This window comes from Notolepis coatsorum (assembly GCF_963971535.1).
Source record: "Notolepis coatsorum genome assembly, chromosome: 8".
Lineage (NCBI taxonomy): Eukaryota > Metazoa > Chordata > Actinopteri > Aulopiformes > Paralepididae > Notolepis > Notolepis coatsorum.
Genome location: NC_140172.1, coordinates 95,658,632 through 95,675,778, shown reverse-complemented (window position 1 = coordinate 95,675,778; position 17,147 = coordinate 95,658,632). Strand labels below are relative to the sequence as shown.

Genomic DNA, 17,147 nt, shown 5'->3' with positions numbered 1-17,147 from the left:
ATTAACACATTCAGCTCCTCCGCATGAGTCCCAGCCGCGTGAATACTTTCAGCAGCCCACTTGTCCTTCCGCATTGCTCTGATTGGCCGAGCGTGCGCATGCGCATGAGCCTCGACGCGGCCCTCAGCCAGGCAGCAATACTACGCTCCAGTTAACCTAATTTATACAAATGGAGTATTGATTACGGCGTAACGAATCATTAAAAAAATATACTGTTAACTGGAATATGTTGTTTCTTTACACATATGTTGGATTATGTAATTGGTTTGTCATGACAAACCAATAAAAAATCGCATCGCCGGCTTCGCGGCTGCGTTGCGGGTCGACGACCCTCCGTGCTCCGATCGCCAGCGGGGAGAATATGCTGCCTCGAGCGGCATCGCTGAGCTCTGGTGTCCGCTGGACGAAGTCAGAGACGGTCTTATTATGGGGGGCTTATGCCGAGAAGCAGCCAGTAACACAACAGTGAACACATAGTTAAGTATGTGTGTAACGGAGGTACCGCAGTATATCCACAGTCACAATGGTACAAGTAGTTCAGTGGCTGTGGATGGTAAGCGGTACTGCAAGTAAACTCACTCCCCAGAGGCATCCAGACCCGGAAGCAAGGAGTGAATTCACTTCTTGCTTAGTGGTCTGTGATGCCGCCCGCGACGCGGGCGTCCGGGGTTCAACTCCCACTCAGGGCGATCCCTTAACAGGGGTCGAATGGACTAAACACAACGCAGACAAGATCACACCGGCTACATGTGGTGCCGCTAGACCCGGATGCCCTGGGTGGAGTGAGTTTAGGGGGGTGAGTGTAACGGAGGTACCGCAGTATATCCACAGTCACAATGGTACAAGTAGTTCAGTGGCTGTGGATGGTAAGCGGTACTGCAAGTAAACTCACTCCCCAGAGGCATCCAGACCCGGAAGCAAGGAGTGAATTCACTTCTTGCTTAGTGGTCTGTGATGCCGCCCGCAACGCGGGCGTCCGGGGTTCAACTCCCACTCAGGGCGATCCCTTAACAGGGGTCGAATGGACTAAACACAACGCAGACAAGATCACACCGGCTACATGTGTTCACTGTTGTGTTACTGGCTGCTTCTCGGCATAAGCTCCCCATAATAAGACCGCAATTTATACAAATGGAAGTTTTGATTTCGCCGTAACGAATCATTAAAAAAATATACCGTTAACTGGAATATGTTGTTTCTTTACACATATGTTGGATTATGTCATTGGTTTGTCATGACAAACCAATAAAAAATCGCGAATTAACCGGTGGCTACAACAACACACAGTAACTATGCATCATTGTTTACAATGAACGGTGGGGCTAATCGAAAGGACTGGACACGGACAAGTTAAACTAACCTAAAGTTAGTTGTTCACCAACAATCTACAGACACAAACAAACACAGAACCGGACTGTTATATTAAATTAATTGATTGCTGTTTAACGCGTCCGTGTCCAGTCCTTTCGATTAGCCCCACCGTTCATTGTAAACAATGCTGCATGTAGTTACTGTGTGTTGTTGTAGCCACCGGTTAATTCGTGATTTTTTATTGGTTTGTCATGACAAACCAATTACATAATCCAACATATGTGTAAAGAAACAACATATTCCAGTTAACGGTATATTTTTTTAATGATTCGTTACGGCGAAATCAATACTTCCATTTGTATAAATTGCGTTAAGCGGAGCTTAGTATTCCTGCCTGGCTGAGAGGCTTACCGCGGCTCATGCGCATGCGCGTGCTCTGCCAATCAGAGCGCAAAACGGGAACGCGGAAACACAACTGCGTTGCGGAAAGCATACACGCGTCCCAGCCATCCATTTCCATGGCAACAACAACCCTGCAATCTCTGTGTATGCTGTAGGGGGGGGGGGGGCTGATCCATCAGAGATGTTCCATGCCGATTTAACTCTAAATTGAACAACTGTCCCTCTACCCCCTCTAATTAGTAACTGGAATATTTGAGCTATTCATATGCCATTGATTCCATTGGGTTGACCTCCTTGTGTGTATCGGAGAGAGAGCACTATTTAGTTCCTGCTGGTGTTCAAGTGGATGTTTGGTCATGTATTACCTTCACACACAGTGAGGGTGACACCCCAACCAAGGCAACACACTGCACCTCTTCAAGACCCTGTGTGTGTTAAACACAGAGATGGGTGTCTGGGGAGTGATCCCCAAAACACGTGACCTAACAGACCTTGGGGATTAGGGAAGTGAAGGAGTGATGTTCTCTTGATGCTCGGAGAAACCCTAGTGTGAGAAGCAGCTGAGCCACAACGCGATGAATGAATGACTTTATTTGACAATATAAAAACATGTGACAGAAGCACAGTCTGGAAATACTGCCAAGGATAGACACAAAAAAGCTCAGAGCCTATTTCCATTGTGGTCCTTGTAGGGGGGTAGGGGAACGAAGTGTTCAGACATGCATCATACAGACGTCGTAAAGACACATGACATCACAACACATCACATAGACACATAAAAACATGTAAAGGTGCCTTTAGCTGAATATCTAGGTTAATTATAGTCCCCTTTGAGCCATGTCTTTAGGCTGGACTTGAATCTAACAGCACTGTTCACTATTTTCAGGTCACTGGGCAGACTGTTCCAAAAGACAGCTGCAGAATATAAAAATTACTCCTTCCCCATACAATGTAATGGCCGCAGTGTGATCCATCCTGCCTTCTTCTTCTTCTTCTTCTTCTTCTTCTTCTTCTTCTTCTTCTTCTTCTTCTTCTTCTTCTTCTTCTTCTTCTTCTTCTTCTTCTTCTTCTTCTTCTTCTTCTTCTTCTTCTTCTTCTTCTTCTTCTTCTTCTTCTTCTTCTTCTTCTTCTTCTTCTTCTTCTTCTTCTTCTTCACAACCATCCATCCCTCCAGGTCAGGATGACTCCACACATCAACAGTCAATGTCTGATGGTGTGTGTGTTCGCTGGTCTTCCAAGCCATTCAGACAAGCCTCAACTAAAATACGTCATTACTTATATTGTTGTGTGTTTATGGAGCAGCTAATGGCCTCAGTCCACACACAGCATAAGTACCACAGAAGGATTATTGTTTGTCATTGTAAGGGTCACGATTGTGCCATAAAATTTGCTGGTTATCGTGACTGTTTTGTTACTGGCTTTGTGGCTACTGTTTATGCACATAAATCATAGTGAGGTGTTAGATTTACAATGACTCCGTTCAGTTTCAATTGGGAAATGTCCATCTCGTCATATAGGGTCATAGGGGTCAGGGGGCGCTCTGCCACATCCTTGGAATCCTTCAAGACACAGCCCTGAAAAAATCCATCTGTTCACAAAGGCCTATGGTCTCTAGTCGTCTCCCTGTCCGGCATTGTTGCTAATGTTATCATTGACGTATATTATTACTGTCTTTTTGTTGCTTTGTAAAGCGCCCTTGGGTCCCAGGAAAGGCACTATATAAACCCTATATCCTATATAAATCCTATATCCTATATAAAAAGGATAATACATATAAACATCATTATTATTATTAAAATGAGGGGAGAGGGGGGAGAGAGCGATAGAGAGGAAGAGATAGAGAGAGAGGGGAGAGAGAGAGTGGGGAGATAGAGAGGGGAGAGAGAGAGAGAGAGAGAGAGAGAGAGAAAGAGAGAGTTAATGGTGCCCTGCCCTCTGAGCTTTGAATAATGTAACAGTCCTTCATCAAGAGAGCTGACTCACTGTCATGGAGCGACAGGTTGGATCGATCTCACACATCTCTTGGTGCTTTTACAGAACACAGCTCCTCGGTGAAGCAATTACACAAAGTCCCACACGTCATCATCTAGAACTGCACCAACTTAATGATGTTTGAGTTATCATGTGTTAGGAAACGTACAAGCAGTTCTGCACAGCAACAGAGACGTGGGTCCATTCCTGACGAGCCACTGAACTACTAGGTTCTTCCTATGTGTGTCATCTGTGTGTGTGTGTGTGTATGGAGGTCATCTGTGTGTGTGTGTGTGTGTATGGAGGTCATCTGTGTGTGTGTGTGTGTGTATGGAGGTCATCTGAGGGTGTGTGTGTATGGAGGTCATCTGTGTGTGTGTATGGAGGTCATCTGAGGGTATGTGTGTGTCGTAGCTGGGGGGGGGGGGGGGGGTAGTTTAGGATGATTCCAAGGGCCCAGCACTGTGGGGGGGGGGGGGGCCCAGATTTTTTTTTTCTTTTTAGTAGACATCACTCAGGTGTATTTATTGATGCTCTCATTGATACTATGTTTGTTTCTGAAGTGTGTGTGTGTGTGTGTGTGTGTGTGTGTGTGTGTGTGTGTGTGTGTGTGTGTGTGTGTGTGTGTGTGTGTGTGTGTGTGTGTGTGTGTGTGTGAGATATATAGAGAGAGAGGGGGGGCTTTGGTAGACTATTGCATTGGTCCATTCATTGAAGATGAACGCAATGCGACATCCTTTACTAGGCTCACCCACCAACAGTGCAGGTGCTGAACTGCTGATCCGAATGTATAGGTAAAAACCATATTATGCGTTTTCATCAATAAATAAATGGCAAAAAAAAATCTTGCGCGCTCGCATTCACTGGGGGCCTACAGATACATTCTTTCATGGGGCCCACAATCTACAGCTACGCCCCTGTGTGTGTGTGTATGGAGGTCATCTGAGGGTGTGTGTGTGTGTGTGTGTGTGTGTGTGGAGGTCATCTGAGGGTGTGTGTGTGTGTATGGAGGTCATCTGAGGGTGTGTGTGTGTATGGAGGTAATCTGTGTGTGTGTGTGTATGGAGGTCATCTGAGGGTGTGTGTGTGTGTGTGTGTGTGTGTGTGTGTGGAGGTCATCTGAGGGTGTGTGTGTGTATGTATGGAGGTCATCTGAGGGTGTGTGTGTGTGTGTGTGTGTGTATGGAGGTAATCTGTGTGTGTGTGTGTATGGAGGTCATCTGAGGGTGTATGTGTGTGTATGGAGGTCATCTGAGGGTGTGTGTGTGGAGGTCATCTGAGGGTGTGTGTGTGTGTGCATGTGTGTGTGTAGGTCATCTGAATGGGTGCGTGTGTCCTTGTTTTCCTGATTTTAACTTTTATGTCCTTGTGGGGACATTGTAATGTAAGTGGTGTGTGTGTGTGATGTCTACAATAATCATACAGTATAATCTTTCATAGAGGCAGGTCTAATGAGGAGAGCTGTATGAAGGCTGACAAGGACATCACTGCTCTCTCCAGAACCCCAATACAATACAATACACACACACACACACACACACACACACACACACACACACACACACACACACACACACACACACAGACATACACAGACAGACATACACACTCTCACACACACACACACACACACACACACAGACACACACACACACACAGACATACTACACACACACGCACAGACATACTACACACACACGCACAGACATACACACACACACACACACACACACACACACACACACACACACACACACACACACACACACACACACACACACACACACACACACACACACACACACACACACACACACACACACACACACACACACACACACACACACACACACACACACACACACACACTCTCTCTCTCTCTTCAATGTGTGCCTTACTGCTACCTTGCAAAAGGAAAAAAGCTCACTGAACTATCTTGCTATATAGACCATAGTCCTGCTCTCTTAAATGAATGCCCATGACAATAATTCCAGTGCAAACTCATGGCCAATGTGCTATATGGGTTTCCCTCATTTATTTGCATTAGAATTTATCAATGTACAGTACACTTTCATATTTAAGCACTTTATGGTGTGGCATTTCTAACATGATCATCAATACAACACATTATTTTAAAACAAGAGCATGTGACCAGAAATTAAAACTCCACCGTTGCCATATACACACACATATATATATATATATATATATATATATATATATATATATATATATATATATATATATATATATATATATATATATATATATATATATATATATATATATATATATATATATATATATATATATATATATATGGCAACGGTCAAGTTTTCATTTCTGGTATATATATACGCCTTGGTTCCAACAGCTATCAATATGACCTGAGCCAAACAGTCTCAAAAACACACGTGTTCTACAACAATGCGGGGTGTTTCCTCTTACGATAAACGAGAGGTTTTCATTAATATGACTTAGTTGAAAATACTAGATATATATACACGGTACGGGATAGTTAATCGTCCTGCTTTGCGTCTAGGGAAAAGCGCACGACTCCGGCGCTCCTCCGACTAGGCTCGGGTCTTTCCACCAGTGGTTCTGACTCTCCTCCAGCGGCACCCGGGGGATGATGATGATGAGCGGGTCGGAGAGCCTCGTCGTGAGGATCTCTAGGAGGCAGCAGCACACAGTTATAAGATACCAGAAGAAGAACAAGGGGAGAAAGAAAGGAAGAGAGACACAAGATGAGGCATTTCTCAACGACAACGACAACGACAACGACAACAACAACAACAACAACAACAACAACATTGCAACGTCATTGAGCTGCGCTGAGCACCCTGTGACCACTCGTGTCAAGAGGGGGAGAGCGTTAGATTCTGCTCTTGTGTGTGTGGGGGTGGGGAGTTCAGTGCAAGACAAAGCTGAAAAAAAAACACTAGTCTCTCTAGTCGAGTCTTTGCATGGTTTGCTTGTCAAATACATCACGTTTAAAAATAGCTCAGAGGCTATGTTTGTGATATCAAATTACTAATAAATCATAGCATTTACAAAGACTCCAGATATCATCCTTTGATAACAGTGGGGATGTTGTTTATTCTAGCAAAAGGCTTGTGGTCTGTTTCTGTGGATCAAATTGGCCACAGATCAGATCAACATCCACTACTTGTTAAAAAAAAACAATATCTCAAACACTGCCCTCTTTTCTTGATCCTAAAGCAACAATTGTGATTGGATGATCAAGAAAAGAGGGCGGGTTTGAGATAGGTCATTTATAAACTCTAGCCCCTTTGATCTGGCACAGTGAGTATCAGGGTGTTCTGTGCGAGAGCTACAAGACACAGTGAGTATCAGGGTGTTCTGTGCGAGAGCTACAAGACACAGTGAGTATCAGGGTGTTCTGTGCGAGAGCTACAAGACACAGTGAGTATCAGGGTGTTCTGTGCGAGAGCTACAAGACACAGTGAGTATCAGGGTGTTCTGTGCGAGAGCTACAAGACACAGTGAGTATCAGGGTGTTCTGTGCGAGAGCTACAAGACAGTGAGTATCAGGGTGTTCTGTGCGAGAGCTACAAGACACAGTGAGTATCAGGGTGTTCTGTGCGAGAGCTACAAGACACAGTGAGTATCAGGGTGTTCTGTGCAAGAGCTACAAGACACAGTGAGTATCAGGGTGTTCTGTGCAAGAGCTACAAGACACAGTGAGTATCAGGGTGTTCTGTGCGAGAGCTACAAGACACAGTGAGTATCAGGGTGTTCTGTGCGAGAGCTACAAGACACAGTGAGTATCAGGGTGTTCTGTGCGAGAGCTACAAGACACAGTGAGTATCAGGGTGTTCTGTGCGAGAGCTACAAGACACAGTGAGTATCAGGGTGTTCTGTGCGACACTGTGATCCATTTTATTATTACGTACACATAGGTACTGTACATCTGAATCTAAACGTGTTTGCTCTATAAATCCTTTAAATTAAAATGTTCGACATGCATGACTCCTCACAGTCACTCAGAAAAGTACCACCCTCCTTGACTTTTGGCACATATTGTTGTACAATAAGTAAGTAAGTAAGTAAGTAAATAAATAGATAGCAATAGAAAAAAAGCACAGTGTAAGAATATGTGGTTCACTCATGGATGGCATCCATGATTGGCTCCTGAGCTGACGAAGACTATTTTTAAACATCAGCCTTCTGCCACTATGTGAACTGTATGTGTTACAAAGGGTCAGATTAAACCGAATATATATATTTATTGCCTGAGATCCCATGTATAATATTTGTATATCGTTTGATATCCCTTGTGTATTCTTTGTACATATACACTGAATATCCCTTTAGTCTACAGGACAGACCATAATATTCGTTCTCCTATTGGAAGCGATCCCCTAGGCGCCAGTGACTTACCCCTAGAGCTGACTTGAAAGCTACCGACACGAACATGTCCCAACTAGCCCCGGTTCCGCGTAGGAATACGGCTACCGAAATACGAATGGTACTATTTGTTCACCGTGCACATAAATAGGGCGCAAGAAATGTAGAACTCCTCTTAGTCCCTTGTCCCGTTCAGTCTCGTTCAGTTCCAGTTATCCAAGTGACGTCTCTCCCCACTACGCAACGTGGGCAGAGTAGGGCTCGCATCGCCCCAAGATAGCGTCTCGTGTTATCCTAATACGTTTGTTTAACGTATCGTTCGCTATTTATTAGTAAACCTTCATTACGAGTCAAAGACCACGTGAAGTGGGTAATTGTGCGTCTACATAGAGCATTTATTGCCGCGTACTAATAGGATAGTAACGTCAAGTTCAACCGTGCACTACCGCGCACCGGAGGATACCTACACCGGACCAGCAGAGCCACTTTCCGGCAAGGATTATTATTCTTCATTGCTTTGACCAAGCTGCTGGAGCAGAGAACCGCCTACCCCACTGCTACTGTGGGATCTACACCTGCCCGTGAGACCATCACTCGAGCCCGTCTCTGTCGTACCAGAGACTCCACGGCTTCCACCTTCACCTGCACGGCGCGCACCCTGGGACCAGGCTGCTTTTCCCCGCTGACTCAGGGAGTAATACACCGTCTCCAGGTGCCTTGCTGAAGCTCCGTGGACCATTGACTTTCATAGAGCATTGCCTCCCCCTGCTGGCTTACAACCGGTAGTACACCCCCCCTCCCCAGAATACCAGATCTAATTCCTAACATTCCATATTGATTTACTTACGTACATTCTTTGCCTTATAAGCGCACCAAAGTAATGTAATATAATATTCTTTATGTAATAAATATTCTAAACGAGTATTTGTGTGGAAACCGTTTCATTGTGGAAGTGTTGTCATCTAATATACTTGTGTACAGTAAGGCCAGTAATGTACATACACGGTAGTAGTTTAATGATACTAATACTTGATTAATACAGTCAGGGAATTGTACCCCTCAGTTACAATTGGTCCTTCGAGCCGGATAATAATTAGCGTAATATTAATATAATATTAATATTGACATGGCCGATGACGAACACTCCACAAACGGTTCTCCTAAGCTAGATCGCCCGCAGCGCAGACGGCAGCCACCTCCCTATCTAGAGGCATACTCTGTCAGTCCAATACCTAGCTTTAAAGGGAAGTTAAACGCGGAAAAAGTAGAAAGTAAAATTATGTCCGACCCTAACAACCAGGCTACCCCGCCAACAGAGGCCCTAGTGGGTTCTAATGTAACTGACCAAGCTCACGGTGGGGACCAGGAGGGAACTGACACGACTTTACCCCCAGACAATACCGAAGAAATAGTCCCCGATCAGCTCCGGGAGGAAGACAACCCTAAAGAGACGCGCACCCAGGAGACGGATCTCCTCGGTACGCAACAGGAGAACGGATCTCCAACAAGTACTGCCGGGAGCCGATCGCCCCGAACGGCGTCTTCCCCCAGCGAGGCGGACAAGATGCTGGCGCAGGCACTCATCGCCACCCTGGCAGCCTCCACCGAACGCGATCGACTTCAAGCGCAACAGACGTGCGAGCGCGAACATTTTGCAGGCAAGCGAGAGCGCTTCCAGGCGCAACAAAGGAGTGAAGACGACCGAATAAGACTGGAGACCAGACGCCTCCAGACAGAAGAGAACATTGAGAGAAGCCGCGCCGACGTCGCAAATGCACAGCTCCACGCTGCCCATGCCAGCGCCAATGCCCAGCGCGACGTCGCCAACGCACAGCGCGACGCTGCCCAGGCCAGCGCCAATGCGCAGCGCGACATCGCCAATGCCCAGCACGAAGCAGCGCGCGACGCAGCCCATGCCCGGCGCGAGGCAGAGCGCGACCGGCTGCAGGCGGAGCTGATGGACAAACTGGTTGCCATGGCGACACCCCCTCACTCCGCACGGAGCTCCCAGAGATCGTCAAGACATGGGTCTAGGACACATTCCCCTACCCGACGAAGCGACCCGGGACCCCGCCAACAGGAGGATCCGGTCCACGTCTCGGAACCCCCTCCCCGGCCGGTCCATACGAGACCTAGCAACCGGGAAGAACCGGACCACGCCGAGAGACTGAACAGAAGACTCCAGGTCCTAGCAGAGGGAGAGGAGGAGGAGGAGGAGGAGTGTCAAGCCGACCAGCAGCAACGTACTCAGGACCAGGAGGTCCAGTACAGCCCAGAAGTCAGCCCAGAGGCCCTGCGCTACAAACCCCCGACTCAACTCACGGGTGAGTTTGACGCACCGTCAGCCCCGAGGAACAGCACCTGGGTACCCGACCTTCGGTACCCACCAAGTACCAGCCCAAGACGACACGCAAGAGGAGACTCGCCTAGGAGGCCTCTCCCCCAACGCTCACCGATGTGCCAGTCATCCATGGCATCATACATTGGCACACCGACGTTTCCAGACTTCACCCATGAGAATCGAGCACAGTATACGGAGCTCCGGATGTGCTTAGAGACAATGATGGTGGATGTCGCTGATGAACGCCACAAGTATGCAATATTACTGCAGCACCTGAAAGTGCCCCGGGCGCACAATATAGCGCTAGCCTATGCCACCTCTACGACCCCATACACCGCGGCTCTAGCAGCGCTGGACCAGAGATATGGACGTATATGGGATTACGTAATAGAAGAGATAAGGCATATTGACCGCTTACCCCCAGCAACAGACAATCGCTCACTAGACGACCTGTCTATAAAAGTACAGTCCCTGGTAGGGATGCTGGGAGCGCAACGAGAAAAGGGTATGCACGAGCTATACGCCAACTCTAACGTCGAGAGGATTTTAGAGAAGCTGCCGCCCGCCAGACAGGAGCGCTTCAGGCGGCAAAGAGACCACCGTGATCCTAACGGTCCAGAACCATCCCTCCTAGACTTGGCCGACTTCCTGGCGAGAGAAGTCAGCAGCCTACGATTGGATACGTTCGTGCGGAGCACACCAAGCTCCAGAGAGGGACCTAGGAGAGTAAACGATGGCCGAAGATCGGTGACTGTTATGCACCAAGCCGAATCAGTACCGCAGCACCAGAACCACAACACCCCCTCGACGAAAGAGGACCAGTGGAAGATTGAGTGCCAGTACTGTGAGGGAGAACATCGGCTCTATCAGTGCGAAGATTTCAAGAAGCTGACCACGGATGATGTGAGCCAGTGGGTCAAGGACCACCGCCGCTGCTTCCGCTGCGCGCGCAGCCACCTAGCAGCTGAGTGCCGCTTGAAAAAGAAGTGCAGCAGGTGCGGTGGCACCCACCTGGAGGTCCTGCATGACATCAACAAGCGTCAGCCAGGACAACCGAGTGGGCCCGTCGCGGTAATGTACCATGCCGAGGCGGTGGCACCAGAACCAAAGTTCCACCAGACCGCTCCCTGGTGTCCCGACTGCTACGGCAGACACTGGGAGTCAAGGTGCGACTCGCACCATATAGAGTCTACGTCACCACCCGAGACAGGAGTGCTCCACATAGACCCCCAGCATAGCGGGACCCCCCGTGTGCTCCTCAAAGTGGTCAGAGTGCTCCTGAGCCACGAGGACAAGGTCCTGGACACTTACGCCGTCCTGGACGATGGGTCCGAAAAGACTCTCCTCCTCGCTTCAAAGATACGATGACCATACGCACCATCAGAAGGGACCAGAAGACCATAAAGGGTGAAAAGGTCTCCTTCGAGATAGCAGCGGTGGACCAGCCCGAGAAGCATTATAGTATAAGCAACGTCTTCACCAGCCACGACATAGGCCTGTCGCAGTACACCTACCCCATCCCACAGCTGATGGCTAAGTATGGGCACCTACGTCAACTACCTATACCGCTTATCGACGGCGCCACACCGACCCTGCTCATCGGCTCCGACCACGCGGACCTCATTCTCCCAATTGAGGCGGCCCACGTCGGACCCAAAGGATGCCCGGTCGCGGTTCAGACCCGACTGGGATGGACGCTCCAAGGCCCCCTCTACGGACTTGACAGTCAACCCACGTCTACAAGCTGCCTACACACAGAGGCGAGCGACACCGGCCTCTCCCCCGTACAGCAGAGGCTATTGACATTAAGCGAGAGGCCCGTGAGAGAACCGTGGGTACCAGAGGGAGTTCGGAACTCCACCCCCCTCAGCTGCGCTTCAGACGTAGCTGACCTCGAACCCAGCACCCCAAGCGACTCCTTGACGGGGCGGCCGGGACCGGCCCCTCCTCACACGGGGTACAGAGCGAACAAGAGAAACAGACGGAGGAGGAGAAAGCACAGCCAAGCACAGATCAAAGCAGTCTCAGGCCCGCTTCCTCCTAAGCCCCCCTTCATCCCGTCCAGTCGTCATGACCATAGACCAGTCACCACCCCGAGCTGCGTGGCCGGCCGGCCGCGTAAGCAAAGTGACCATTGGTGCCGACGGAAAGGTCAGAGTGGCAGAAGTGCTCGGCCAAGGGCGGATCTACAACCGACCCGTGGCGAGGCTGATAGAGTCGCCAAGGCTCCCCGACTCGCCTAATGACGACCATGACCCCTGACTTTGTGAACTGCCCGACCCCTCACAGACATTGAGTAGTGGACAGTGCGGTTAATCTGTCTCTGCTTAGCTAATTAGGTGGGACTAATTAGGGGGCGGCTGTTACAAAGGGTCAGATTAAACCGAATATATATATTTATTGCCTGAGATCCCATGTATAATATTTGTATATCGTTTGATATCCCTTGTGTATTCTTTGTACATATACACTGAATATCCCTTTAGTCTACAGGACAGACCATAATATTCGTTCTCCTATTGGAAGCGATCCCCTAGGCGCCAGTGACTTACCCCTAGAGCTGACTTGAAAGCTACCGACACGAACATGTCCCAACTAGCCCCGGTTCCGCGTAGGAATACGGCTACCGAAATACGAATGGTACTATTTGTTCACCGTGCACATAAATAGGGCGCAAGAAATGTAGAACTCCTCTTAGTCCCTTGTCCCGTTCAGTCTCGTTCAGTTCCAGTTATCCAAGTGACGTCTCTCCCCACTACGCAACGTGGGCAGAGTAGGGCTCGCATCGCCCCAAGATAGCGTCTCGTGTTATCCTAATACGTTTGTTTAACGTATCGTTCGCTATTTATTAGTAAACCTTCATTACGAGTCAAAGACCACGTGAAGTGGGTAATTGTGCGTCTACATAGAGCATTTATTGCCGCGTACTAATAGGATAGTAACGTCAAGTTCAACCGTGCACTACCGCGCACCGGAGGATACCTACACCGGACCAGCAGAGCCACTTTCCGGCAAGGATTATTATTCTTCATTGCTTTGACCAAGCTGCTGGAGCAGAGAACCGCCTACCCCACTGCTACTGTGGGATCTACACCTGCCCGTGAGACCATCACTCGAGCCCGTCTCTGTCGTACCAGAGACTCCACGGCTTCCACCTTCACCTGCACGGCGCGCACCCTGGGACCAGGCTGCTTTTCCCCGCTGACTCAGGGAGTAATACACCGTCTCCAGGTGCCTTGCTGAAGCTCCGTGGACCATTGACTTTCATAGAGCATTGCCTCCCCCTGCTGGCTTACAACCGGTAGTACACCCCCCCTCCCCAGAATACCAGATCTAATTCCTAACATTCCATATTGATTTACTTACGTACATTCTTTGCCTTATAAGCGCACCAAAGTAATGTAATATAATATTCTTTATGTAATAAATATTCTAAACGAGTATTTGTGTGGAAACCGTTTCATTGTGGAAGTGTTGTCATCTAATATACTTGTGTACAGTAAGGCCAGTAATGTACATACACGGTAGTAGTTTAATGATACTAATACTTGATTAATACAGTCAGGGAATTGTACCCCTCAGTTACAATTGGTCCTTCGAGCCGGATAATAATTAGCGTAATATTAATATAATATTAATATTGACATGGCCGATGACGAACACTCCACAAACGGTTCTCCTAAGCTAGATCGCCCGCAGCGCAGACGGCAGCCACCTCCCTATCTAGAGGCATACTCTGTCAGTCCAATACCTAGCTTTAAAGGGAAGTTGAACGCGGAAAAAGTAGAAAGTAAAATTATGTCCGACCCTAACAACCAGGCTACCCCGCCAACAGAGGCCCTAGTGGGTTCTAATGTAACTGACCAAGCTCACGGTGGGGACCAGGAGGGAACTGACACGACTTTACCCCCAGACAATACCGAAGAAATAGTCCCCGATCAGCTCCGGGAGGAAGACAACCCTAAAGAGACGCGCACCCAGGAGACGGATCTCCTCGGTACGCAACAGGAGAACGGATCTCCAACAAGTACTGCCGGGAGCCGATCGCCCCGAACGGCGTCTTCCCCCAGCGAGGCGGACAAGATGCTGGCGCAGGCACTCATCGCCACCCTGGCAGCCTCCACCGAACGCGATCGACTTCAAGCGCAACAGACGTGCGAGCGCGAACATTTTGCAGGCAAGCGAGAGCGCTTCCAGGCGCAACAAAGGAGTGAAGACGACCGAATAAGACTGGAGACCAGACGCCTCCAGACAGAAGAGAACATTGAGAGAAGCCGCGCCGACGTCGCAAATGCACAGCTCCACGCTGCCCATGCCAGCGCCAATGCCCAGCGCGACGTCGCCAACGCACAGCGCGACGCTGCCCAGGCCAGCGCCAATGCGCAGCGCGACATCGCCAATGCCCAGCACGAAGCAGCGCGCGACGCAGCCCATGCCCGGCGCGAGGCAGAGCGCGACCGGCTGCAGGCGGAGCTGATGGACAAACTGGTTGCCATGGCGACACCCCCTCACTCCGCACGGAGCTCCCAGAGATCGTCAAGACATGGGTCTAGGACACATTCCCCTACCCGACGAAGCGACCCGGGACCCCGCCAACAGGAGGATCCTGTCCACGTCTCGGAACCCCCTCCCCGGCCGGTCCATACGAGACCTAGCAACCGGGAAGAACCGGACCACGCCGAGAGACTGAACAGAAGACTCCAGGTCCTAGCAGAGGGAGAGGAGGAGGAGGAGGAGGAGTGTCAAGCCGACCAGCAGCAACGTACTCAGGACCAGGAGGTCCAGTACAGCCCAGAAGTCAGCCCCGAGGCCCTGCGCTACAAACCCCCGACTCAACTCACGGGTGAGTTTGACGCACCGTCAGCCCCGAGGAACAGCACCTGGGTACCCGACCTTCGGTACCCACCAAGTACCAGCCCAAGACGACACGCAAGAGGAGACTCGCCTAGGAGGCCTCTCCCCCAACGCTCACCGATGTGCCAGTCATCCATGGCATCATACATTGGCACACCGACGTTTCCAGACTTCACCCATGAGAATCGAGCACAGTATACGGAGCTCCGGATGTGCTTAGAGACAATGATGGTGGATGTCGCTGATGAACGCCACAAGTATGCAATATTACTGCAGCACCTGAAAGTGCCCCGGGCGCACAATATAGCGCTAGCCTATGCCACCTCTACGACCCCATACACCGCGGCTCTAGCAGCGCTGGACCAGAGATATGGACGTATATGGGATTACGTAATAGAAGAGATAAGGCATATTGACCGCTTACCCCCAGCAACAGACAATCGCTCACTAGACGACCTGTCTATAAAAGTACAGTCCCTGGTAGGGATGCTGGGAGCGCAACGAGAAAAGGGTATGCACGAGCTATACGCCAACTCTAACGTCGAGAGGATTTTAGAGAAGCTGCCGCCCGCCAGACAGGAGCGCTTCAGGCGGCAAAGAGACCACCGTGATCCTAACGGTCCAGAACCATCCCTCCTAGACTTGGCCGACTTCCTGGCGAGAGAAGTCAGCAGCCTACGATTGGATACGTTCGTGCGGAGCACACCAAGCTCCAGAGAGGGACCTAGGAGAGTAAACGATGGCCGAAGATCGGTGACTGTTATGCACCAAGCCGAATCAGTACCGCAGCACCAGAACCACAACACCCCCTCGACGAAAGAGGACCAGTGGAAGATTGAGTGCCAGTACTGTGAGGGAGAACATCGGCTCTATCAGTGCGAAGATTTCAAGAAGCTGACCACGGATGATGTGAGCCAGTGGGTCAAGGACCACCGCCGCTGCTTCCGCTGCGCGCGCAGCCACCTAGCAGCTGAGTGCCGCTTGAAAAAGAAGTGCAGCAGGTGCGGTGGCACCCACCTGGAGGTCCTGCATGACATCAACAAGCGTCAGCCAGGACAACCGAGTGGGCCCGTCGCGGTAATGTACCATGCCGAGGCGGTGGCACCAGAACCAAAGTTCCACCAGACCGCTCCCTGGTGTCCCGACTGCTACGGCAGACACTGGGAGTCAAGGTGCGACTCGCACCATATAGAGTCTACGTCACCACCCGAGACAGGAGTGCTCCACATAGACCCCCAGCATAGCGGGACCCCCCGTGTGCTCCTCAAAGTGGTCAGAGTGCTCCTGAGCCACGAGGACAAGGTCCTGGACACTTACGCCGTCCTGGACGATGGGTCCGAAAAGACTCTCCTCCTCGCTTCAAAGATACGATGACCATACGCACCATCAGAAGGGACCAGAAGACCATAAAGGGTGAAAAGGTCTCCTTCGAGATAGCAGCGGTGGACCAGCCCGAGAAGCATTATAGTATAAGCAACGTCTTCACCAGCCACGACATAGGCCTGTCGCAGTACACCTACCCCATCCCACAGCTGATGGCTAAGTATGGGCACCTACGTCAACTACCTATACCGCTTATCGACGGCGCCACACCGACCCTGCTCATCGGCTCCGACCACGCGGACCTCATTCTCCCAATTGAGGCGGCCCACGTCGGACCCAAAGGATGCCCGGTCGCGGTTCAGACCCGACTGGGATGGACGCTCCAAGGCCCCCTCTACGGACTTGACAGTCAACCCACGTCTACAAGCTGCCTACACACAGAGGCGAGCGACACCGGCCTCTCCCCCGTACAGCAGAGGCTATTGACATTAAGCGAGAGGCCCGTGAGAGAACCGTGGGTACCAGAGGGAGTTCGGAACTCCACCCCCCTCAGCTGCGCTTCAGACGTAGCTGA

At 50.1% G+C, this 17,147-nt stretch overlaps 1 protein-coding gene across 1 annotated transcript in view; it reads right to left on the bottom strand.

Moving 5' to 3' along the window:
- Positions 1-6,202: 6,202 nt before the first annotated feature.
- Positions 6,203-17,147, bottom strand: part of map6a (microtubule-associated protein 6a) — a gene marked incomplete at both ends in the record, with an annotated part of 96,916 nt that continues 85,971 nt past the window's right edge. The window contains one exon of the mRNA XM_084320477.1: positions 6,203-6,356. Coding sequence (XP_084176603.1) covers positions 6,203-6,356 — 154 coding nt within the window. The remainder of the gene's footprint in view (positions 6,357-17,147) is intronic.